Source organism: Agelaius phoeniceus, chromosome 5, assembly GCF_051311805.1.
Source record: "Agelaius phoeniceus isolate bAgePho1 chromosome 5, bAgePho1.hap1, whole genome shotgun sequence".
NCBI lineage: Eukaryota > Metazoa > Chordata > Aves > Passeriformes > Icteridae > Agelaius > Agelaius phoeniceus.
The window spans coordinates 27402396-27429712 of NC_135269.1; the positions used below are offsets into that span (position 1 = coordinate 27402396).

Here is a 27317-nt window from a genome sequence, read left to right on the forward strand (position 1 = left end):
CCTGATGTCCATCCAGACCCCCAGGCCCTTTTCCACAAGGCTGTTTCTGTGGCACACAGCTCTGAGCCTGCACTGGGCTCTGTGCGTATCTCATCTCAGGTGCAGCACCTTGCACTTGTCTTGGTGATGAATTTTTCCTCTATTTATATGTTTTACTTGCCATCACTAGTTCCTTTGTTGTATTCCAGTAAAACCAAATGAGCATTACAGTTCTGTATTTGTGTGTAATTGACTTTCCTGAACTTAAAAATAACTGTTACTCTGTATGATGACTCTTCTCCCTAACAAATAAAAGATGTCTTTCCACGAGCTGGGATGTTTATTGGAACACATGGCAATCTGCTTTTAGACAAATCCTCTTTATGTGCTTGTGAAGGAAGTGTGTCTTAAGGACAGCTTCCTTAATCCTGACCGTAGCAGATACATTATTTGATTCTTGAGAAGAGGTCACAGGAATTATCAAAAGCCTGTTTTTCAAGTTCAGGAGCTCCTGGGTACTTTTTAAAGAACACTGTAGGTTGTTTTCCTTCTTTGCCTACTGACAGGTATACTCATAGTAAATTTTGGGTTTGTAATTAAAATCCAAAATACACAAAACATAGAACAGTAACAAATTTATTAGGTACTCAGTGTTACAGAGAAACATAAAATACTACTCTTAAAACTGCATAACTTTTACTTTATCCTTTTACTAATATAAAGTTCTTAAAATAATTGTTTAGATTCAAAAAGTCCTAATATCTATTGCTAACTTTTGCCTTGTGAATATAAAAGTGAAAGCCAGATTTTAGTAAATTACTGTTTCCCTTCTAAATACTAGCTCCAACTCTACGAAGCTTCATCTCTTATCATCCAATGACTTGTTAGGAGTTACTTTTGCTTTTTTCCTTTTTTTTTTTTTTTGTCCTAGGATGTAGGACAAATGCCAGGCTTTTATTTAGATTTATATGAAGTGGTTGATATACATAAATATTTCAAATCTCTTCAAACTAAAGTTGGTGTATTTACTGTCACTGCTACTTGAGGGCAATTCACACATATTTATTGAGATTGTTTACACATTCACCCATATATTCCAATGGCGCTTCTGATAAGACTTTCTGCTGTTGTTGGAGTAGGTAACACAGACCAAGTCAGCAAGGACACACAAATAGGAATTTCAAAAGTCCATGTGGTAGCAAACCTTGTACATTGCCCCTTACAATAGTGAGAATTGATATTTTGTGATGTTCTTTGAATAATGGTATATCAGACTACTTAAGCTTGCACATCTGCATTTGAAGACAGACCATTATCTTTTGCATTATTTATAAGAAGGCATGCCAGATTTCTCATTCTGCAAGTACTATACAAAGCACTCACTGAAACAGCTCAAATTTAGTTTGTTCTCATACCACATCTCCTACTGCCTTATTTAATGGGAAAAACAATTTTTTAAAAAAATTCTGTGACCTTCATGTTTCTGAAGTTGCTTGAGCTCTATTTGGTTTTGGTTTTTTTCCTCTCAACTCCATTACAGTTTTTACAGTTAAGAAATCCCCATGAACACATGAAACTGTGAGAGAGTCAAACTCACTGTGCACACCCTCTACAAAGCACAGGTGCTCCAGTCTGTGGGAACAAGCAGCTTCAGAATGACTGAGTGGTGCCAAGTACAGAATTTCCAGGTTGTTTAGAGCATCCAAAGAAAGATTACCTTGAGGAAGAAGTTACCGCACTCTTTGACACAGAGGGCTGTTATCCTGGACTTCATCAATGAACAGTGCTTCGTGTACCTGTATTTGTGTGATGGTGAAGGGCAGGGTGCTGGTTGAGATGACTGCCTGATGGAAAATTCCACATCCATGGCTTCTTGAGTGTTCTGTTGAATTCACAAATTCTGTTGTGTTTGCATATAGGCCCTAAGAATACCTATGGCAAATACAAGACAATTTTTTTCTTTGAGATCATTTCAGCATCCTGGATATGCTCACAAGTGGGGTTCATTCTTAGTGACATGACTGCCATCTGTTCTGAGAGGGAGAGAACCCAGGAGCCAGCAGGGCAGGGCCTTCCTAGCCAGGGCCTGTCCCACCACCCCCAGCCAGGGAGCAAGGCAGACAGGCGTGGGAGTGAAGCCCAGAGCCCAGGTTATCAAGAAAAGATGACAATGAAGCAGGTGGAACATCAAGCACATAAAACAATCCTCTGGTCACAATCACGATCAGGACTGGTGGGATTAGCAGGGGCCAGACATAGTCTGAGGATCATCATGCAGGTCCACGGTGACTGGGAAGGTCTAATTCCCTTCTGAGTGAGGAGGGTGTGGTGTGTGGTGGGTGTTAATCTGTGCATTTTCCTCTGCTCCTCCTCACAGTATGCTCCAGGACATGGGGACGCAACATGAGGTCACAACTCAAATCAATCCTGCTGGACAGAAATATTTCTGGTCTTCAGTTCTGACACCAGTGAAGAGCCTCAGGACTTCCCCTGTTCTTCCAGAGCTATGCTTGCAGGACACTTGAAAGAGAACATATGGCATGGGTCCTACTTTCCTTGCCCCTTGTGTTTGCTCTCTTGGTGAGAAGATGACCCATCATGATGATGAGTACTGTTCTCCATGATACTGGTAAACTTTTTCCTAGTTGAGAAAACTGAATGTAAAACAGGCATAAAAGTGTTAGCTTCACACACAGCTCATTCCTACTTTATAAATCTCCTTAAGAATATAATGAGGTCAGTATTACACAACTGACTGATTTTTAAATGTCTGGAAAAATCAATTGAAAATGTTCATCTCCTGACCTATTTTTTCTATGCTGCTTCATATTTCTGACTTAAAGGTCCTTAGGGTTTTGGTTCATCACTTGTAAATTATTAATATTATGTATATGAGAAGCAGAGAAAATAGTATCTGATGTCTTTCCTCTGCAGCTCAAGCTCTATTACAGAGGCCCATTCTGCATATGGAGGACACATCTGCAAGTTTTTAGTTTTCTGACGAATAATTTTTTCTTTTTCTTTTTTTTTTTTCCAGTTAATATTTTTAGGGTACTTGGTTACCCACCACTGAAATTCTTCCAGATGCCTTTTATGAATGAGGGAGTGCCAGAGGAAAAGGGTTACAAAACCATGTTTGGATGAACAAAACTACTACAAGACATTAATTTCTTAACTGACTTGGAGATTTTGCTACAGCATGAGAGGCTGTTCTCTCAAAAGTAAAATAACTCATAGGCTATATACTTGTCACAGATACCCAGCAAAATGTAAGCATTTGAGGAACAACCTGATTTTACAAGTCTCTGGGTTTGAGCAATTCGGATATAGGATATTTATATGTGTGTGCATATACATGTGAATTTCTTGCCATAGCATTGTAAGTTTCTGTCGGTAAGCTCTTTATCTTATCCAGCCTTGTTTCTTTTGTGTGGTGCTGTAGAAGCTGCAGATGTCCTATCTTTGGGCTTGGCCGCTGTCAGGCCCAGGCAAAGGTGTGATGGTGCTGGGACACGCTCCACAGGCGGGAGAGGGATGGAGCCACAGGCGGGGATGCAGAGACAGCTTCCAGAATTTTGGAGATGGGAAGGCTGAAGAGGGACGAAAGAAACAGCTGACGGAAGAGGGAGGGGGGGAAAGGTAGGCGGTGGGGCTGAGGAGGGCCAGAGGCTTTGGGCGCTGAATGGGGACGGAGAAACTGAGCAGGCGGGCAGGAGCTTTGCGAACATGCGAAGGGCGGAGGCACCCCTGCCCTTGCCCATGGCGCCACGAGTGCCCGTGCGCCTGTCCCCGGGCCGTGCCCCCGTCCCCCGCGCCGCTCTGCGCGCCTGGAGCCGCCGCTCTCCGCGCGGGGCGGGGGCCCCGGGCCCGTCCCGCCCCGTCTCGCCCCCGTCACCAGGCGATGCTGCGGCCAAGATGGCGCCGGGCGTCGAGTAAGCGCGAGTGGGGATAGCGGCTCCGCTCCCGGCGCTCTCCCCACCTCGGGCAGGGGCGGGCGCAGGGATGAGGCGCGTTCCCGGTCCCGGCTGGTCGTCGTGAGGGGCGCGGGCAGGCAGACACCATGGCGGGGATTATCAAGAAGCAGATCCTGAAGCATCTCTCCAGGTCAGTGGGGCGCGGTGCACCGGGCAGCTGAGGCGGTGCGGGGAGGGGGCGACTGCGGGTCCCTGTCCCGGTGAGCGACCCCCGGTCTGGGCGCTGGCCGGGGGCACCGGGTCCATTCTGCGCGCAGAAGGGGGAACCGAAGACGCCTCCTCGTAGTGATTTGGAGGCGGAGGAGGTGGCTAGGCGCTCGTGTGGGGCTGTCCGGCGGCCACAGCCGCTTAGCTGGCCCCTGGCCCCCGGCTCTTTCGCCCGGTGCCCGGCGGCGCAGGCGGGGAGGGGGCTCGGTCTGCCTGGCGCAGGAGGGAGTCACCGAGTGAGTGAGTCACCGCCGGGCTCCGGCCGCCTCCCCGCCGGGCTGACGGTGCCCCCCCCCGCTGCCCGAGGTGTGCGGGGGGCAGAGAAGCGGGGCAGACCCCCGTGATTCCCGGGTGGCGGGGGCGAGCAGCAGCCGCCGTGGTGCGCTGCTGGCCGGGCTGGGGCAGCTCGGCCTGTGTCCTTGCAGCTCAGCTCGCCAATTCCGAGCTCTGGAGACACCCAGCAGGTGAGGCCGGGCAACAGAAAGGTGCACGCGGAGAGGTGAAAATAAGTTCGTGGTGTTCTGGGTGACTGAAATAATGTCTATGGTGCCTCGCGGCCTAAAACAAAACAAACAAACCTCCTGTAAATTTCTTAGCTGTCAATGTCGTGTGCTTGAAAGATGGAGAAATCACAGAAAGTACACAATCCTATTCATACAGTTTTAAAAAGCCGCATCAGGTTTCTCCCATTTTCTAAAGAAAGGCAAAAACCTGTTAGGTACTTGATCTGTCATAATGCCATAGCGTTGCTAATTCTTCACAGCTTACTTTTATATCTTAAAAAATACAACCTGAAATATTTTTTTTCTTACAAAATGTTCTATTCCACTTTAGTGTAGTATATCTGAAAAGTGTTTATAGAGAAAATCAAACAAAATGAAGTGACAGATTGTCATTTGACTAATCTGTTGTTGATGCGTATGGAGAACATAATTCTCATTCCAAATCCTTTGATATCTATCTGCTAAATGTGATATATGGAGCAGTAGTAGAATAATTTTTCTGCTCTGCCCTGCTCATGAGTTATGTAGCAGGGAATGCTGACAAAGAAATCTCTTCGCATGAAAATGACAGAGCACCGTGTGAATGGAAATGCAAGGAGAAGATGTCATCAGCCTTGAGTCAGTTTTCTAATCAGCAGTGTGCTTGGAATAGCTGGATTTAGCAGCTTGTTTCCTGTAGTGATATGTATGTAGCAAGCTGTACGGGAAGAGAAGTGAGCTCTAGTCTCTGTGCTACAGGTTAACTCTAAAAAGTATCTGGGAACTTGGCATGAGTAAGATGAGTCGGTTTTTGTTCAGTTTTTCAAATGAGCAGCTGAATAGATTAGAAATAAGTACTTTGTCATTTTTGTGATTCCTCTCTTGTCTGTTGTGATAATGTTTACTCAACAAGGCTCTGTCAAATGATTATGACAGATTTTATCACTTCTGGAAAGCTTATGGGATATATCCAGTGGTATGTGGCTTGCAAGTTGAACTTGATGCTCATAATCCATACTATTCAAAGAGTGTTTTTGATACCTAAACTGTAGACAGTATTATTAAGCCCCTTGTTATGGGTGTTCTTCATTACATGTTCAGATAATACCTTTACTTCCTGCAGAACAGGTGTTTCAGTGGTTTCAGAAGCTCATTACTCAGGAAAGCAGAATTCAAGTGACATGAGCTTAAATTTCAGGACCTTGATTTTTTCTGCAAAAAATATAAAAGTATTCATTCAGAATTTTCATTAATAAGTTCTGTGAGAATGTGACTAAGGAGCTAAATACATAATGAATTTCCTGTAATAGAGAGTGCCAAAGGATGCTTTTTCACTTTTTTACTCTTACTATAATAGTTGCTGTTCTGCAGTTTTCATAATTTCTTGCAACTGCTGCCTGCTTCAACTAAGCAGGCATTAGTGGCAGGACTAAAACTTATTGGAAGAGGTACATATATAGTGGAAAGAATTACCCTCTTATCTTGATTTATTTTCATTTTTGAATATTTTATTTCCCTTTATGTTTGAACAAAGATATGAATTTATATCTTGAGTTACAGAGAAGTGCTTTGATTTTTTGCCACAAACCACAGAACAGTTGAGGTTGGAAGGGATCTTTAAATCTTGTCCAGCTCCCCAAATCATCATTGATTTGGCAATGTTTGCCATGAAGATCACTGCAATATCTGTTAATCATGTTTTTACTCTTTTTCCTATCTAGGTACTGTATTTGCACATTTGGAAGCATTGTGTCATTCAGCAATGCAGTTTCCATTTAGCAGTTCACAGTGCTTTTATTAGATGAACTGATAATGGGCACTGGTGTAGAAGGAGCCCTCATCATTCTACATTAGGCAGTGAAAATGTTTCATGGGTATGAGTCTTTAATGTCTGAGAATAAGAAGATGACCCAAGCTGCATTTTGAAATGGTTTTGATATCCAAATTACTTTTTACCTTTATAAAGGGGTTTTTGTTGCTGTGTTACAGTTTAAGAGCAGTGAAGGTAATAAAGCTTATTTTATTCAGTTTGTAACAAGTCTTTATCTCATGTCAGGATGTGGTGATGAGTTTTTTGCTTTTTCAGTCTTTTAAAATTTTTTAAAATGTCCTCTATCTTCAACATGCATTTTTCTTTCCCAAGGCTGTGGTAGAAAACAAGAAGGAGGGAAGGGCTAGGAACAAATTACATCTGTTTTTGCTGTACTTCACATTATGTGGTGCTAGGTGTAGGATATGAAACTAAATGTATCAACTAAACTGAAGAGATGAGTTTGCCATTTGGAGGCTTGAAATTTTTACATCTCCACATTGTGTTAGGTGTGGTTTTACTGAATGCACTTGACCAAATGTCTTTATTTCATATGTGCCCTAAAGTGAAACAAGTGTCTGGGTAACAGCATCCTCCTTTACAGAGGTAGGAAAGATACTCCATCCCTAGGAGAAGTCTTCTCTGTAGTGTTGGGATCACTCACTTGTACTGTAAAGGCCTTCCCCATTGAACTGGAGCTTGTGTTGTATCTTCATTTGTGCTGTTACGTATTTTCAGTGGGTGAGAGAATTCTTGTTGAACACCACCTTTTTATTGCAAAATTTTCTGTTCAGTGCTCTGCTGTGATGATTGCAGATATCCTTCAGCATTCCTTCTTTTTTCTCAGACTTGGTGGACAAGTGTATGAAACAATGGTGTTAAAGATTTCCAATAGGAATCTAGATTGCCCTGTGCAAGTTCACTGTGGGGTTACTGTAATACTATCTCTGTTTTTGAGGGGATCATCTCCATGGCAGGGGTTTCAATCTTGGGTTTTTTGGATGGGAGGTGCGTACAGAGATCAGGTATTACTAACTCAGACTTGTATAAGGGTGTTTTCAGGTGTTTTTTAGTTTTGGCTTCTAGTCACATTGAAATTCCCTTCTAGTTAATGAGCAGTCTGAGTCTTCTGTGTATTTGCATGATCCATACCTTTCTGTGAAAAACAGTTTTGTTTATGTGTAAGAAGTATGGAAGGCAAGCTTATAAACTTTGCTGGTCTGATAAGTAGCCACACTGAATATGACAGTCTTCACCTCAATTAATATTGACTCATAAGTTTATTAATGATAACACATAGTTCAACTTAAAGAGTTTCAGTTTGCATCTTACTCAATATTTTCCACAAAGAAAACAGTAAGAGGTTTTGAAGTGTGTTTGGTATGGCAGAAATTGTTTTCAGTTGTGTCATTAGTTAATGTTCTGCATGAACTTAGACCTTTGCTTTTGCTTATCTGAATCAATAGATGTGAACGTACTAAGATTTCAATAGAGGAAAATTGGAGTGAGTTTGGACAATTGTTACAATCTCATAATTAGGAAGCCATTCTAAAGTTCATATGCAGAATGGTTGTACAAAGAATAGCATCCTAATTGTATGAATATCAGGAATCAGCTGGTACTGATATAAACAATGATATCCTACATCAGCTGGTACAACTGATATGCATCCTACCAAAGTATTTACCCTGCATATTGACCTGGTTTTAAGCCAGTCAGACATGCCTGATTGGTGAGGAATGTTGTCCTCTCAAGGGATCTGATTTCTTTTAGGGTAAAGCAGTGCAACACCTTTATTGGGCTAGAATGGGCCATTTCCTTCCTGAAAGTGAATGACCAAAGTTGTTTGGATGAATTTTGAAAATTCTGCTAGTAGCAAAATAAGTAGGTTTTTGCTTATTTTCAGTTTTGTGTATTCTACTTCTGTGTCACTTTAGTTTTGGGAAAGTTATCCAATTCCCTTAGCCAGCCAAAGAACACAAAGTATGTACTTTTCCGCTTCTCTTTTTGCTTGTACTAATTTTGCAGAGTGTATTCTAGCTGTCTGACTTCATTGGCTTGTCTAGTATGTGAGAAAATTGCAGAACACAATGTAGACATAATAATCTCTCTTATTCTGAATGAGTCTGTATTGTATCTGAATGCTTGCAGAAGGTGTTAGCATCATATCTGTCTTAAATGCTGCACCTAGGGAAAGAATAAGCCTAAAAAACTACAAGTAGTAAAGCAGAACTGCTTTAGACAGCAGACAAGAAGGAGAAAGAGCAATTTGAAATTTCACTGTAATCCTATATTCCTTAAATTCCCTTATGCTTGAAAATCAATACTTTTGGTATTTAGGTGGAGACTTGGTGCCAACAATTTCTTCTGCATGAACGTCTTAGTAATGTTCTGATGAGAATGTAGGAATCAATAAATGCTTTTTTAAACAGAAATAAAAAACTTTCACTCTCTTCTGTTTTTATTAGTAGCTTCATGCATCATATTGCATTTTAATATTCTGTAACAGAACATCTTCCAAAATTCAAACTGAAATTGCTGTGGTGCTCTATGAAAGTATACATGTATTTTGGAGATAAATGAGCAATAATGCATTTTCTGGAAAAATTCTAAATTGTTACCTTTATTAAGATTTGATATTAAATCTTGTGTTATGTCTCAGAAAGATCTCTTAAGCTTTCAGTAGGATTTGGGTTAATAAAATAAACTCACAGAATTTGAGTTGACCATTTCAGTTTGTTTTAGGTTATTTTTGCAAATGTATTATAAATCTAAATGCTAATTCTACAGACATTGTATTTGTACAATTAAAGCTCTGCTGAAGCTTTGTTGAAGTCAGACAACTCTTGTGCATACATAATAAAATCTAATACATTTGCACAATCAAGAGGAATTAATCAGCACCATTTGAGTTGTATGTGATCATTTTCTTTAAAGAGTTCTCAGAATATTAGTAAGTTTCACAATGAAAATGATCTTGAAGATTGCTCTGTTCAAGTATCTGACACACTAGTATGAAGTATTCCCTGGGAAAAATGGGTATTTAAATAAAACCTGTAAGGAATAAAATTGTCTCTTAAGGTCAAGTGATTATGGAGTATGTAAGAATCAAAACTAGCCCACAGTTGCATTTTTCTAAAATTTGTTATTTCTCCTGCCAAAGCCTTAGTGTTTTGAGGGGTTTTTTTTAATATTGAAGCAGAATAAACGTCAGTACTAAATAACTCCAAGAAGGAGAGGTGCTTTTTAAAGTATCTTGTTATATTTTTTCTTTTTTTTCTACAAGAAGATTGGACGAAGGAGATGAGATAATTTCTGATGAGACATTAATGGAATTATAAAAGCTTATGCAAAGTGATTTACTTCACAGGTTTTTTGTGAATCATCAGAATAATTGCTAACAAGTAATTACTCAGTTGTATCAAGAGTATCTTGGGTTTGGCCACTTGCACAACAACCCAGGTTTCTCAATCCAGTAACTCCTGTAGGAGTACACCTTTGTGGAGCTGGTGCTAACCAAGGGTCAGATCTCTCAATTGTCTTCTTTTTTGGTAAGGAAACACAGGAGAGGAAAGAGTTGCAGCTAGGCTGTGCTTTTTAGTTCTTCCAGCCTCCTCTGGATGGATGTACAAGCCTTGCTGGAAGAAGAATGTCCCCAGCACAGATTTGGTGGCAGCTCTGCCATGCATCTTTACCATTCAGGTTGAAAACACCGGAGTTTTGGGTTTTTTACCTCAGAGACACTTGCTCCTTTTGACTCTCAAGGAAGTAACACTTGGATCCAGCCGCCCAGGAATCTGAAAGTTACATGGTTGCCTACTTCTGAAATAGTTTTCATGTCGTGGTTTCTTCCATTACTGGGGGTCTGGAGACTTGAGAAGAAGAATAATTTGTAACTAGGTACCTGTAAGTCACTTTAGTGATAAATCTCTTAAATTCTGTTCTGATATCCCAGCGAACTGCCTACTAAGGTCACTGTCCAAATGTTTGCATTTTGTTGCAACCAAAAGGGTGAAAGAGTAGGAATTAATTATATTTAAGCTGAAGTATCTCTTTGAAGTGAAGACAGTTAGCAGAGAACTTTTTTTTGAAGAGCTGATTGTACTAAAATTTCATAGCCTGCAAAATCAGACTGTCAAATGTGTGCAGGTCTTTGTAGCACCACCCCAAACACAAAAACAAATCTAGAAGTCCCATTCCCCTACATCTCTAGAATCAGGTTTCTTTAGTGTGAATTTTGAATAGCTGAGGTTGAGGCACTGTAAGTAGGAACAAATAATATGAGAAATCTCAGGCTAAGCAAAACAAAACTGAAAAATTGTCTGCCATTTAAAAATAAAACCCTCTTATGCTGCATCCTTGGGCTATCTTCTTCCTCATCTTCCAAATGTACTTACTGGGTATCCTTGAAATGACTTGGCTACATTGTATCGATCTTTTCTGCATGATTAAAATCTTGTTCATAAGCTGTTCATTTAAACAGGGCTCCAGTACTGTAGTATCAGACAGCAAGGGATACTCTCACAGGAATCTAGTGTTTTACACAGGCCTGTTTCCTTTTGAATTCTGTAGTGTCATGATGTGTAACAAACTGTTGTAACTGCAGTTATCTTCAGCTAAAACTCTCTTACATTATTGTATCACTCCTTTTTCCCTTTGAACTTGATCCCTTGTGTGTCCCCTGTGTCCCGTTCCCTACAGCGATCCCAGCTGGCTCTGGTGGAGATTGGTTTGCTGTGAATATCCTTACTACCAAAATGAGTACCAGAAGCTTCTCAGAAGCCGTGGCAACTGACCACTTGCTTTCACCAGGAATAGGGGCCTTATGTCTGAATACCTTGCCCTCAGGTAACTTCCCCTCTCCCACCTTTGTAGAGTAAATGTAAGAGGTGGTATGTATTTATATAAATTTAGGAGTGAAGTGAGCTCTATAAAATGTTACTTGAGTTTCCACTCCTGTTTCTTTCTGTAATTTAAAATTATGCAAAAAATAATTGTTTATATGCAGCCGTGTGTTTTGGATTCTTTGGGATTTTTGTAAGTCCTAAACTAAATTTGGGTTTGTGAACTAAATCAGCAATCCCATTATAAACATACCTTGACGTGTATTTTCTAAATGTAATCTGGGTATTTCCCAATATCTTTAGGCTATATGACATTTACTGTTTATTATTTGCATCTTCTTAATTCTTTTTCATTACTTATTGTCTATTAGCTTTGTATTTGATATACTTGAAGGATCAGACAGCTCTTAAACTAGTTTACAGAAGAAAGTGACTGATTTTATTTATTTATTTAAAATAAGAGTTCTTATAGTTAATATCTAATCAAAAAGATCTTACTTTGTTGTGAGATCTGATCAGTTACCATTAAAAAAGATACCTGCTAATGTCATATAAATAAATGATACCATTTCCAAAAAGCAGGTATTGTTACGCTTTTACACTGTATCATTATTTCATGATTTTAAATTTCTGAAGTTATTTTTCATTAAATGGCTTTTTTTTTTTTTGCATTAGGTACAGAATATTGTATTTCAAGTGGTATTTTTTAATAGTTTAAGTATAAGTTTGGGGTTTTTTTAATAGTTTAAGTATATTTAATAGTTATCAAGTATAATCAAATTAAGGTTTTTTTTTTGCTGCCTGCGATGGGGAACTTGTGTATGTATTGCCACATATTGTTTGATATATTCAGGATTTTATATTATCTTGTACTCACTGTATCGTTAAGTCACGATGTATAGGATTGTCGTGTTTGAATAAATTTCTTTTGGGTTGATCATATTGGCCATTTCTCTGCTTGATGTGAAAAGACTCATGGAATAGAAAAGCTTAATATTGATCTGTGTGAGGGTTTATCATAAATGAAAGGTAAATTGCTTGAGCAATGTTTTACTTGCGACATGATTATCATTTGTGCAGTGCAAGCTCCTCATTTATGCACAGTGCTTGGCTGTGTCTCTGCAGATCTGCTTCATGACACATAATTAGATAATAACCACTGATGACAGCAGCTGTCTCAGTTCTGCCTGTACCCAAAAAGCAAGCAATACAGCTTTTCTAAATGGAAAGAAAATAATGTCCTAGATGTGTTATTACAGAATTAACTAGGGGAGGCATTACATACTTGGTGGGGATGTCAGTATTTGAGAAAGTGTGGAACAGCTCTTGAAGTGAGTACCAGTGTTCTAAGACGTCTTTAGGAAGTCATCTGGAGTGGGAGTCTGTGCTGAAGTTCTGTGTTGTAATGAAATGGTAGCCATTATTTGAAAAGTGTCAGCAAAGCAGACATACTATTCAGGGCTCCTACAATGGGATGGATCAGAAGGTGGTGTGACACTGCACCAGATGTGTTACACACATTTGGGTTCCTTGTTGAGCCAAGGTCCTAATTAGTGATCTCCCTGGAAAGGAAGTTTAGTTCTTGGACTATGATAGGTCAAAAAGCTTGATAATTGTTAGGTACATGAGGTTCTATATAGTAGCATGAAAAGTCCCACCTGAAGCTGTAGGGTTGTAGGTGCTATTTTGGATCTGTCCAGTGTGCTATAACTCATGGCCAGCCCAAGAGCAGTAGGTCCAGCTGGGTGTGTAAACAAGGAAATGCCCTGTCTTGCTCCAAAGGGTTGGGCGATGAGCACCTTCACAAAGTGCTTTGCAGGAGGTGATCCTCTCCATGCTGGACATCCAGCAGGCCATGGAGGGTTCTCCATCTTGCACTCAGACACCAAATACATATCAGACAATTCTGCAAATGTTCATGGTGAGATTAGATAAAGCATGTAGGAATTTGTGGGGAGTAGCCACAATACTGATGGGTAAAGGGGTGATACCTTTCTCATGTAGAAGCTGATGTTGGAGGGTGTAAGAGGGTGACAGTTGGGTGTCACAGATAGTGAGGGGTGTACTTGATCAAGCCAGTTACTTAAGATCAGCTGTGATTTGTGGTGTTGTGTTGGATGAGAGGAACTCAATTGTAACAGTATACACTGGTGATCCCAATATTTTTTTTCCTGTGGGAAATTTGACAGAGAGTTAGTTCTATTCCTCTTCCATACTTGAAATCCTCAAGTTTGAAGTGGTATAGTGAGCTGAATAGTAGTAGACTTCCTTCATTCTGTTACTTAGAGTCATGGGAAGGAAACATCTTCCTGAGAAACTCAATTGAAAAAGACCATTTTTCTTGTTTCAGAAATGGTTTAATATTCCTTAGTGATCAAATAACATAGTTCAGCCAGGTGAAACAGTAAAAAAACCCCAGTTATCTTCGTGTTCCATTTCTGCTGTTCTATTATTGATCCAGTTGCCTGTGCTTAGTAGGTCATGCTTCCCTTTTTCAAAGCCTGTTGTTTAAGCAGTTTGAGTTCATAACAAGGAGATAAGCAAAACTGTGGTACATACTGTGATTTAATAATTTATCATGATTAGAGCATACATTTAGACTCATATCGCTGAGGAAATTTTATTTAAAAAGCAGGGAAGACACATGGTAGAGCTGGGGGAAAGCAGTTGTATATTCAGGAGATGTGCCAAACATCTGAGAATCTGTGTCCAAACGTGATCCAGACTTCTCTTATTTCTCTACTAAATCCAGAGGTTGGAATTTCTGTTGTCAAACTTGACAAGGCACCTGCTATTCGCTCCAAACCTTTGGGGGGCACTGCTCTAAGCTTCATGTGGTTTGTGGCCTTCCTTATACAAACCATAAGCTTGTGGCTTCAGAAGAGTGTTTTCCCATCTTCTCTACCTGTTTTGGGGGGTTTTTTGTTTCTGTTTTCAACTTCTTGGCCATCTTCTCTGCCAGAATGGTGGAGCTCCAAGCCTGTGGTGTTACAAACAAACCTTTAGAAAATAAATATTTTAGGCAAGGAAATAAATGCATCTTTTATGTGGGTTTTGAGTTATTTTAGAGGGAGAGAACTGAAAGAGCTGTTGTGTCCTGACAAAATACATTGATTGTAACTTACTCCTCTTTGATTCTTAGTACTGCACTGTTACTGTACAGTCTCTTTTATGCTTTGCACAAAACTCTTAGTCTGTACTTTGTAAATTGAAGTTGAACCATTTATCTGTAACTGCGTAGGTGTGTAGATGTACCCAAAGGAGCTATGTCAGGCAGCTTGTGATATTGACAAATTCATATTTCTGGATTCTTGCATTTAAACTGTAAATATTTTACAGCATTATTCTACTTATGAAATTCAATATTAAAGCTGTATTGAAATCTATACTATCACACAGTAATTCAAACCTCAGATATGTTTTGAGAAAGAAAGTGTAGTTTGTAAAATTGAAAATCAATCTGTGAAAACAATTATGCAAAGAATATCTTCTCACTGCTCACCTGTTGAGAGTTTCCTTCCATGACTTTTGACATGAAGAGTACAGTCCTAACAGGCAGAGGTCCTCTTATGTCTGTCTCTTCTGAATGAAGAATTAAAAAAAAATGTATATAGAAAAAGTGATGATCCTTGAATTTTTTCCCTGTCCTGCTCCATGTTGAGAGAAACTGGCTTCTATTTTGTTTGTTGGAAGGATATGGAAAGTAACTCAAAAATGGCTTCGCTGTTGCCGTTCTCCCCCTGATCGGTATTTTGGTATTTTTCTTACTCTGAAATTTGAAAACCTCTTTTTGTAGGTCCTGTGTGTTTCCTCTGATGTGTCTGCAGCTGTGATCCAGGATAATGCTTAGATCTGTCTCCAATCTGAGAGGCATTTCTGGTGTGGCTGAACTACAGGGAACTCTGAGGGGGACTTCTTTCACAGAGCATGTGTCTCAGGAGACTTGTGTGTGTGTAATGGCAGAATGGTTTTGCATTTGCTGTGTAAATGTGACTTTAAATGACACCAGTTTGTAATTCTTATGTTGACCCTTAAGTAGAAAGTTAAGATTGAGAGGTACTACCAGGTGACTGAAAACACTCAATGACTGCTTTTTATCTTCTAGGAATTTTGTGCGACCTGAGTCAGATGAGACTTTGCAATGTTTTCTGAGATAGGAAATTTTATATTTTGCTGTTACTAATAGGTTGTTTTAATGAGGAAGGTTATTTAGCTCTTGTCATTATTCTTTCTTGTTGAAAGCAAGAAAAAAGGGTAATCAGAAAACAAAATAATTCAAGTCCTTTATTCCTCTCATAATGTTTCTAAACAGACCATTTAAAAGTACATTAGTTACCAAGGAGAATACATTTATCAATACCCTTATCTCAATATATTTTTAGTACTGAAATTATGAAACTATATTATTCACAGATTACCTCTCATTGCTTATGGATAATTTATGACTGTAAGCAATACAGTAACAACTGCAGTACTTCTGTCATAAAAAACATGTCTAGCATTATTTGCAAATACATACTACTTGTATTTTGTTAGGCTAGGTAAATGCATTTTCAAAGCTAACCATCCCAGAATGGAGTCGGGGAGTTGGACTCAAAAAATGCCTTCTCTGTTTCAAGCTGTATTTGGAAACTGTTAAGAGGAAAAAAAAAGCTTGCTGACCTTCTTCATCTTCTTCCACATCTCCTCCAGAATCAGACTTAATGAGGACCTTGTAGTTCAGTTAGAAGCTGGTCTCTTGAATGGAAAGGAAATGCTGGAATTGCACCTCCTGGGGCATCGCTGCAGAGTGATGTTCCATCATTGAGGACAGACAAACCCCTTTGCTCTCTGCCTGGAGAATAACAGCACCAGGAGATTTTGGTGGGAAAAATCACGAAGCATACTGCCAACAGCAGTATTTTCTACTCCCTGGTCTTGCAAAACTAGACTCAATTCATGAGCAGAAACAATTTTTTCATGGCAGATTGAAAGTGTGGCAAAGTATAGCCTTTTCATAGCTTATGGTAGATACAATGCTACAGCTGTTGGTTTGAAGGTAGGGTACCCATGGGCTCTGGCATGCGGCCTCACAAGGATGTGAACCATTTGACACAGTCACATTGTCAGATTGTTTCATTGTATCATCAAATCCTAGCGCATTTGAAATATAAAGTAATTTATATGTACACTTTTAACTAGTTACGCTTTTTACCACATGGATATCTTATTGAGCTTTCAAGTTTTCATCCAGTATTTTATATACCTCATGCTGTTGTATGTGTATTTCTAATTGGTCTTTAAATTCTATGACTAAATCAAATTAATATTGTAAATAAAACTGTTTTATTGCAAGATTTTAACTAAATATAGAAAGGTAATGTTTATGACAGTAATTTTAGGGGCTTGGGATTTTTTCTCCTTTCAAAAAAATTAAAGAGTGAAATAGATTCAATTCTACTTTATATAGTTTAAAATAAATTGTTCAATAGTTTGAGTTTGTTAGTCTGGGTGACACAAAATTTAGAAGATATCTCACAATATATTTTTGTTTATGTATTTATAAATTGAGCTAATGAGATGAAAAAATTGAAGGGACAAATCAATTACATCATACCATTTCTTTCCTGGGTGAAATTTATCAAGGATTTCCTCACCCCCAGACCATTGCTTTAAGTTAAATTGTCACTGATATGAAGGATAACTTTGATTGCTTTATATGTATTTACTTAAGGTGTGTTTGTTTTCAGGTTCACCAAAAATCTGTCACCTGACAAGATCAACCTGAGCACGTTAAAGGGAGAAGGTCAGCTGACCAATTTAGAGCTGGATCAAGAAGTACTCCAGAACATGCTGGATCTTCCAACATGGCTGGCTATAAACAAGGTGTTTTGTAATAAAGCATCCATTAGGGTGAGTGTTCTATTGTGCTGGAGTGGTAATTAACCAACTCTTTTTTCTTTTCGTCTTGTCTTTGTAAAAACTTTCAAGCAACTTTGTATTAGGAAATTCTAATAAGTGCTTGATAAAATTTTAAAGAACAATGAAGATTTTATCAGCAATAATTTCTTCCTTATTTTTCTTTCTTATGTGATAACGTGAAATACACCTGGAAATAATGAAAATAAGAGTGATTATTTTTAATTTATTTTTTCTTCCTGAGGAGAATTCATTCCTGCCTGTTTTGAAAATGTAGAAGTAAAAGTTTGTATTTGTCTGCAGTATTTACTCTATCATAATTATTTATTATTCTCTTTTTTATGTGTTCTCTCTTCACTCCTCTTCATTTATTGCTTTCCCTCTTGCTCTGTTCCTGTTTCCAAAAATACCTTTTGGAAGGATTCTGATCTCTGTGGGAAATGTGGGAAGCACAGTAAATCTAGGAGATACTGCATTTTTGGGCATTGTGGCTGCGAGTAATTGAAACAATGTGTATCATCTCTACCACATTGCATGAACGTGGGATTAAGAAATTAACTTTGGCTTGTTCTTGACTGGAGTTACAATCTGGTCAAACATTAACGCCTCCTTAGTCTTTTGGTGGAGTTTGGTTATGGTTTTTTGGTGTTCTGTCTCTGCTTTTTTTTTCCCACTATGGGAGATTGTCCTGATTTTTCTAAATGCAGTGAACTTGATGTTTTGTTGCAGGCGTCTAATTAGTTCTAGGTCAACAAAGGAAATACACATTTTTTTTTCCTTTTAAAGGAAATAATGTGTAAGGCTGTGATGCTTTTTCTAATGCTTGACAACTCACTGTTAAAGAGACAGATTCTACTTTGTTCCTCTATTTTTCTACTCAGTGATAAGTAGATTTTGAAGTTCAAACTTTTTAACACCTAGTGTGCATAAAGTTACCACATAGTATGTTCAGATGAACTTAATATTTTGAAAGTAATATTATGCTGAGTTCAGAAGCTAGAAATATAATTTGTATGCCTAGAACACATTCTGTGTGATTTTTTAACTGTATTTTTAATATTTAATTTGCTTTAGATTAGTGTTTTCTCTTGCAGATACCATGGACAAAATTGAAAACACATCCCATCTCTTTGGTGAGTTCTGAAATAAACTCTGAAATGTACTGTGTGTAGCAGTATCTATATCAAATATTTATATAGTTCTCTTGATTTGATTATGGAAATAGCTGAAACATTAACTGGCCTTTACAAAGTGTCCTCTGGTAGCAGCAGATCAAGGCAAAACACCTTAATGTTTTCCTTGGTAGGTTTATTTTCTTAATCTGTGGCTTCAATGTAATCACTGATGTTTGACTGTTAGCTCACTTCTGTCATGTTTTTAGTCATTGCATGTTCATTTGGGATTATCTGAAGGGTAGTTATTTGTCCAAGTCTCCCCTTTTACAAGTTCCTGCCTTTCTTTTGGAGCAGTCTTTTCTGGGACTTTTCATTCTACATCTGTACTTTACATAGTGATCTCAGCTATAGCAGGTTTGACACACATAGCATTTATAGGGGTTTTGTAACCACCTAGGATTCAGCCTGGATATAAATAGGAGGTAAAATGTGTAAATAGAACTCAACAGCAATTAGAAGTCACATTAATTCTTGCATTTGTTCTCCTTTGTTCTTTAATTTTAAATATACTAACAATTGTGGTAGCACCAGAAGTAATGTATTTGATGAGTAAACTTTCTCAATTGCATTTGCTTAAGGGTGAATATTCCTTTAGCTGAACATTCACAGTCTTGCAGTGAATGTGCTTGTAATTCCTTCATTCTGAATCAGACTTGGGAAAGACATGTTGTTTTAAATAATTGATGCATTTGCTAGTGACCCAGTTGGAATGTACCTTCATCTGTACTGCTTCTTCCTGACAGCCAGAACTTAAAGCCTGGTAAGGCCGAGGTGGGATGATTCAACCACTTGGCTGTGAGATGCAACTGCCGAATTAGGAAATGGGTTTAAGCTGTGCTATTCTTAAACATGACACACTTTGACCTGTGGTAGCAAGGCACTGTTTGGTTAACTCCTGTTGGACTTACATTAGCACTCTTGGAGGCTAAAATAACTTTCAAGGTAACCTTTTTTACATAAAGGTGTCCTTGAACAAGTGCATTAAATATGTAACTAAAGTTCACTATTCAATATGGTAGATTGTACAACAGCCTTTTTGATTTCTAAAGGAAAGTGAATACAGTGGCCCAAGTGCCAAACCTCAGCCCTTCATTACATCACTGAACTTCTGGTATTTTGGCAGGGATGGGGAGAGGGGATATTTTTGCTACTGAGAGTTGAATTAAATTGGAATAGCATCCTCTGTTAGCACAGCTTACTGGATAACTAGAACCCACTTGTCTAGCCAAAGGGACTTTCACTAAGCTGAGTTGCCCTTTGTGAGAATCAGTCTGTTGACATAGTGGCACATACTGTTTGTTCATGACCCAGTTCTGGTTTTATATGATAAACAGGATAGTTTTGAGGAGTGATTTTGGGCCCCAGGGATGATCTGCAGCAGTTTTTACTCTTTCCAAGTACAGAAGTTGCCAGTGAAAAAAGACTTAGATCTGCATCCAGGCATTCTTCGTTACCTCTTTTTTATATTGTGCTGTCTCCTTGAATCCATGTCCTACTGATCTGTGCACTAATCATGTAGTAAAGAGAATTTTTAAAAGAGTGGTCAAACATGCAAAACTGTTAGGATAACTAGGAGAAATCTTGGCTTCCCCCCACCATCCTCAAACTAAGGGATTGGGTTTTTCTTGTTTTTTTTTCTCTGTTGTTTTCAAGGAAAGATAGTCATTGAGACAGCTAAAAAAATAATTCTAAAATGTCCAAATTTACTCTTAACAGCTATTCTTCCCTTTAAGCATCAAAATACAGTCAAATATAAATAAATCCAGACTGGACACTTCATTAATTTTTTGGTTGTAGTCAGGTTTTTATCCATGTAATCATGGATAAGAGTAGCACAGAAAAATGTTGAGCAAGCAGATTATGACAATGGGCATGATTAACACAATATGATAATAATCTAGTAGCTAAGGCAGGTTGAATCATTAAAAATCTAAAATTGAGGACAAAGGGGTTTTTGGTATTTGTCTGACCTAAGAGCATAAATGGGGGAATTCAGAAGGGCTGGTAGAAAGTTGCAGTTAGACAGGGAAAAAAATCTTAACTGTTGTGCTTTGAATCAGCTTGCATTAAGTATTTCATTGAAAGAACAGCCATGTAAAAAGAAAATTCAGATAACTACACATTAAAGCATGTCCATTTTGAAATGCGATTTTTGAAAATTCATGTGTTGGATAAATAATATTCAGGAATCAAGAATTTTAAGATACAATATTTGACTGGAGATGTGTGTTAGAACTCAAAAGCATAAGAAAAAGTTTAAAACAGATAATTCTAGTGCATTACAAAAGTTTGTGGAAAAATTGACATGGTAGGAAATGTTTTATGTATATTTCAGAAAAAGTTCTCAAGTGACCTTTTTCTGTTTGGATTTTGGTTCTTCATAATGTCATCTATTTACTTTGTTACCTCTAAGGTCTCCAATTTGGTTTTGTTTTGTTTTGTTTTTCAAGTCCTTGGATAAAGTTGTAATGGAAATGAGCACATGTGAAGAGCCACGTGCCCCTAATGGACCCTCTCCTATAGCGACTGCATCCGGGCAGAGGTCAGTGATGACACTTACATGTAATTGGTCAAAAAAGGTTTGGCATTATGTAAAACAGATTGACTATGTACCTCTGAAAACTTAAATTTTTAGAAGTATATAGGGTTGCAGCCTGCCATTCCCATCTCCTCCAAAATTTTATTTTATTGCTTGTGTGTGAAGTAGTGTAGTGATAGTGGAGTTATCCAGGCCCAAGCCTGGAGAGAAGATGTGAACTAGATATAGAGCTTGCAAGGTACATTCCATAGGGGTGCAACTGCTATATCAGATATTTTCTGAGTTTAATTGATATCAAGTTTTTAAAAAATGAATGATATCTTGCCTTCAACCATTTTGGAAAATACATATAATGTTCATGTGTGTTTTAAATATTTTTCTTTTTTGTTTTGTCTAAAGAGTTTTAAGAGTTGTTTGTTAGTGCAGTGTTTTAAAGTTCTATTTCCTTAATTGTATCAGCTGATTCTTACTGAAAGACTTCACACACACTGTGTAGCCCAAAACTTAAGCAATTTGATGGGACAACACAACATTATATCAGTGATTTTATGTCTTGCTAATTTCCTTTACACGGACTCAAAACATTTTTCCATTGTCACAGGGCCCTATATACAGATAAATAAATTTGATGATACAATATTTTTTCTTGTAGTAACTTCTATGCAATGTATAGAAATCCATGGGCCTCTGTGTCTCCTAAGGTACAGCTTGATAATCACAGCCATAGAGATTTTGTGTAGAATGAAAGTTGAAAAAGGAAAAGGAATGACAAACCACACAAGTTTTTTTTTAAAACAAGCAGAAAAAATCCACAAGAAAACCAAAGGGTAGAAATTTTTGCATGTTAAAATAATATTTAATATTCAGTTTTCCATACACTAATCTAAAACATTCAGAACATATAAGATTTTTATTTAAAAATTATTTACAACAGCTTAATCTTTTTTAATACCGGAATGCATGTTGATTTACTGTAGGAGTGTAGCCACCATTTAGGATGCCTTTCTTTATAGAGTGAAATAATGTAAATAATGTAAATACTTTATACTATTTTGAATATCTGAAAGTTATTATTTTTAATGGACAAAATATTTTGGCTTATAGACATAAATACTAACCAGACTGGAATTGTCAAGTAATTAATTTGACATGAATTACTCCTTATGTTTATAAAGAAGAGTAGGCTTTCTGCATAATGACGTAGACTGCTTTTTTAATGTATGTATAATAACATATAATACATACATCCATGTAATTTAACATCTCATCCATGTAATTTAACTTTAAAGGAATGTATTAAATGTTATAATTTGTGTACATTGATCTTAGTCAAATAGATGTTCTTTAATTATGTAGAGATCAGGATCACAGAGTGAAAATTATTGTAAACTGCATCAAGTATATTGAGCAAAAGTTGCTAACTGTAGAATACATTAGTAACTTCATTTATTTTAACATCTGTTTCATAATTTATTTAATCTGTTTAATTTTGTGCCCTTTCACTCGGTTTCTATTTAATATGTTGGCATTTCACTTTTTAGTGAATATGGCTTTGCTGAAAAAGTGGTAGAAGGCATTTCAGTTTCTGTGAACTCCATTATTATAAGGATTGGTGCAAAAGCCTTTAATGCTTCATTTGAACTTTCCCAGCTGAGAATATATAGTGTAAATGCAAACTGGGAACATGCTGACCTTAGATTTACCAGAATACAAGAAGCTCAACGTGGAGAGGTAAATAATAGCATTTACTAACTTTTTTCCCTTGTTTGTGTGATAAAGGAGGGAGTTGAATTTCAACCTTTTAAAGGGTAGAGAACATTACTGGGAATGGAGACATTCTGTGCTCAGTAATTTCAGTTGCTCTTTAGGAGCACAAATATGTAAAAATTGTGGATGTGAGTCAGATCAAAGAGCCAATGTGGATGCTTAGGCAAGAACAAAGACCAAGGCAAGCAGGTGTATGGTTTCCCTCTTATGTCTTCCAAGTGAATGACTATTCTAAAATGCAAACTGAACCAGACTTGGAGAGTACTGAAAGAACAAAGAACGGTATATTAAATAGGGAAGGATAAGAAGTTGTGCTTTTTGTAATTATTGTTGTTATTATTAGTAGTAGTAATAATAATAACAACAACAGCGACAGGAATTATATTTTAAAAGTTTTATCTGGTTATTTATTTGCTTGTGAGAGTTTGCCTGATAAGGATTTTTTTTTTTCTAAAGCAATTTTAAATGAAATTTAGTCAAGTTCTTGTGCAATTATTTTCTGGGAATACCTAAACCATATGTATATATAAAAAAGTAATAGCAGTAAAGTATATATGTTTCTGCTGTCCTGGGAGTAGCACATGGAAGTGCTAGTTTGTTGTACAAATTATTCATTTGCCTTCTTCCAGCTAACCAATGTTAATTGTATACTGAGTGCAAGGTTGATTATAAATATTGTATTCAAGGAGACTTGTTTTAACATCAAACATCTGGCCAGCTTACTCCAGAGTTAAGGAGTCTAATAGTTGATTTTTATGTAGGGAAAGAAACCCCAAGAGAATATCAGTTAAAAATACCACAAAAGTAAGAAGCTGAAAACTATTTTTCTGACTGTTTTCCTTTCCTGCAGCTTATCTGTATGCTTATGCTCCCATGTTAATGACATCTGAATGGGAAGAATTAAACTTTGACTAGATGGAGTTTTGTATTGGCAGATTTTTTGATTTTGTGGTTTTTAGGAAGAATTTCATTCTGAACAGTTGAGCTGTACACAACAGCTTTCCTTGGGAGAGTGTTTCTTTCCTATCCAATTAATACCAGAAACAAATTTCTAGATATTACAGCGAATGATTTTTTAGCAGCAAATTGCATGAAAAGGTGAAAAACCAAAATCAGTGCTGTACTTTGAAGATAACATGTGCTAAACCATATATTTAGGGCATAATCATTTAGCTTTGCACTGTAGCTACATTATTAATATAATAAGCAATCTCCTTAGAATACTTAAAAGCTTTTGATCACACTGCATCTCCTGTATGAAGAGGATATGTATTCTGCTTTTCTGCAAAAAGTGTTTCAGGATGCTTTGCACTGCACTTTGCATCTTGCTCACTTGATGGAGTGTACCTCCTTTATAGACACACTGGGTATGATTTACTTAAGTCTCTGCATTTCTCAGGACATATGGTGTAAGGTTTTCAAATTGATAAGAGGAGAATGACAAGTAAGAATAAGTCATATACCAAACAAATTCTTCCATCTTGCTCTTTACTCATGGCTCATCCTTGTTTCTTCAGAGAGTAATCATGGAATCATTAAGGTTGGAAAAGACCTGCAAGATTGAGTCCAACTTTTGACCAAACATCACCATGCCCGCTCAACCATAGCACTAAGTGCTGCATCCAGTCATTTCTTGAAACTCTCTAGGGATGGTGACTCAAACAATTCCCTAGGCAGCCCATTCCAATGCTTAACCACCCTTTTAGTGAATAAATTCTTCCTCATGTCCCTTCCTTAACCTCCCCTGGTGCAGCTAGAGGCCATTTCCTCTTGTCCTGTTGCTAGTCTTGTCTCCTGCCTGGGAGAAGAAACCAATCCCCATCTTCATGCAATCTCCCCTCAGGCAGTTGTAGGGAGCAATAAGGTCACCTCTGAGCCTTCTTTTCTCCAGGCTAAACATGCTTATTTCCCTCAGATGCTCCTCATAAGATTTGTGCTCCAGACCCTTTACCTTCTCTGAGCATGCTCCAGCCACCTCTGTGTCTGTGCTGAAGTGAAGGACCCCGTACTGAACAGTCAGTCTGCCCCCAGCCTATGGTGTTGCTTGCAGTTGTTGTGACCCAGGTGCAGGGCCTGGCACCTGGCCTTGCTGAGAATCATAAAATTGCCCTTGGCCCATCAATCCAAACTGTCCAGATCCCTCTTCAGTGCCTTCTTATGCTCCAGCAGATCAACTCTCTCCCAGCTTAGTGTTGTCTGTGAACTTACTGGGGGAACTTGATCCTATCATCCAAATCATGCAGGAGCGAGTTTTAGGTAACTAGAATTACTGGTTTTCCCTACTGATATCCTGTTCATTTGATGTTCTCCATGATGTTCCTGCTGGACAGTCGTTCATTTTTCCGTATTTGATTTTCAGCGTCCAGCTGTACTTGATGCTCTTGTGTCATCATTATTCTAACATTTGATTCCTGTGCCTTCTGGAAATCCATGTAGTGGATTCAGAGCTTGTGGGGTCTGCATGGCATGCTGTGTGCTGAATGTTTAACTTTCTCTTTTAATTGAAATAAAACACTCAAAAAAAACCTCTCCTATCCTGTAGCTTTGCTTCATCCCCTGCCCTTTTCTTATTTAACATTTTTAAACTAAACTAAACTATCATTTTTTTCCTCTCCCAAAAGCAACCTAGTATGCAATAGCTGTGACCTTTATTTTCTTCTGAATATTTGACATGCTGCTTTTTACCTCAACCTACTTGGAAGTAGCTTAATGTTTCTGTGGCAAGCAGGGTAAGGGCTTCCTGACACCTTTAGGTGGAATAACAAGTGAGTTGTATTTGTTCTGATTATATGGCTCATGTGAGTTTTTTTGTACATATGTACAGATGTATACATACACATGCACAGGGCTAGGTGCAAGTAGCTGTCATATTGCATCAAGGTGTTTTTCTCTTTTTTTCTGTCTTTAAAGGTCTTGACTTTTAAAGAAATCAACTGGCAGATGATCAGAATAGAAGCTGATGCAATCCAGAGTTCTAAGCATGAAATAATGAGTGCTCCAGTTCGACTGATTACTAACCAATCAAAAATTAGGGTCACGCTTAAAAGAAGGGTAAACTTGAAAAGTTTGAAGTCTTATTTTATTTTTTAATTTGTAACTCATGCTCTTAATGCATACATGTACATAGTAAAGATTTTAAATGTAGACCATATTGAATGTAGAATTCCCTGAACTAAATTTATAATAACATGTAACTGGTTAGACTGTAGAGTTTACAAGAAACACTGCAGACAGATTTTGAAAATGAAGACCTTATATAGGTCCCATTAATAAAATGGTTTGATCTGCAGAGCTTTGTTTATTGTTGTTTATTTCATTGTTTTATCTCTCTAGATTCTGGTCATATTTACACTGCTTACATTTGAAGAAATGCAGCAGTTTAATATCTGATGCATGCCAAATACATAGAGTGAAGCATAAATATACTGTGTGTTAGGTACTCCTTAATTAGTAAGAGGAATAAGATTTAAAATAAAAAAATGCTTGTTATTGCTTTTTGCATGAAAAAAACCCCCACATATTATTATCTTTATTATATATTATATATTATATGATTTATATTTATTTATATTATATATTATATATTTATTATATTATATTTACCCCACATATTTAATATAAGAAATATAAGTACTTAGTTCAATGTCTTTAAATTTTTATTTTACAGTTAAAAGACTGTAATGTTGTGGCATCCAAACTGGTTCTGATTCTGGATGATTTGCTGTGGGTTTTGACTGATTCCCAATTGAAAGCCATGGTGCAGTATGCCAAATCTCTTAGTGAAGCCATAGAGAAATCAGCAGAACAGAGGAAAAGCTTGGCTTCTGAAACAGCCCAGGTATGAGGATTAATTGTCTCACTGTATCATTTTCAGGTGTTCTACAACACAACACAGTGTGGTTAGTTGTGTTACTTTATTTTAGAGAATGTTCAGTTACTCATTTTCATTCAGCTGTACATCTTAAATTATACCAGGAATTAATAATAGTTTAAAATAGTCTTTGCAAGATTTTGTGTATTGATGTGAACTGCAGAAAATAAAAGTAGTTCTAATTCTTTACCCATGTACAGTGTTTAGACTTCTGTATTTACTTAACTCTTTATTGACTGTTTAGTAAATTTGTTCTCCAAGTATTTTATGGTTATGAATTTAAATAATTAAGACACATTAAAGTAAACTTAATGTGTGGGTAGATATGGTTACTATAATAATTTAACGTGCTTGTCCAGTTTGTTCTCATGGTACTGAAAAATTAGCTTTTATTAAGAGCTTATCTTCATGCAGTTCTTGTTGGAATATATAGTGAAAACCAATTTTACTTTAAATATATTTCTGCTGGCATATCTGTGCTGCTGATGCTGCATGTAAATCTTGGTGTTCTTCAGCACATAGAGCAGGCTAGACCAACTGGGCTTTGTGAGTTTTGAGGGGAGGCACCTCTTCTTGTGTGTGAAGAAGCAGGACAAGTACACTTATAGAAGATAAGTGCTATAAAATAAAACATGGTTGATTACTGAGTACAGTCAGTTGTAGAGGATCTCCTAGAGTAAAGCCAGTGTACTGTAACAGAGAGTTCAGTTCTTTTGCTGGCCCTGCTGCCTTATGCTGTGATATGAAGGTTTAGCAACAGCAATGTAATGG

At 37.7% G+C, this 27317-nt stretch overlaps 1 protein-coding gene across 4 annotated transcripts in view; it reads left to right on the forward strand.

Moving 5' to 3' along the window:
• The first annotated feature begins 3868 nt into the window (after positions 1-3868).
• The window catches only part of BLTP3B (bridge-like lipid transfer protein family member 3B), a 47699-nt gene continuing 24250 nt past the window's right edge, over positions 3869-27317 (forward strand). Inside the window, exons 1-8 of one of the 4 annotated variants that reach the window (XM_077178710.1) lie at positions 3869-4083; positions 11154-11300; positions 17026-17188; positions 18289-18327; positions 20820-20911; positions 22450-22639; positions 25586-25726; positions 26343-26513. In XM_077178710.1, the coding sequence (XP_077034825.1) occupies positions 11278-11300; positions 17026-17188; positions 18289-18327; positions 20820-20911; positions 22450-22639; positions 25586-25726; positions 26343-26513 (819 nt within the window). In that variant the 5' untranslated portion in view covers positions 3869-4083; positions 11154-11277. Of the gene's footprint in view, positions 4084-11153; positions 11301-17025; positions 17189-18268; positions 18328-20819; positions 20912-22449; positions 22640-25585; positions 25727-26342; positions 26514-27317 lie in introns of those variants that run through there. The other 3 variants (XM_077178712.1, XM_054632248.2, XM_077178711.1) reach the window with 3 other exon arrangements.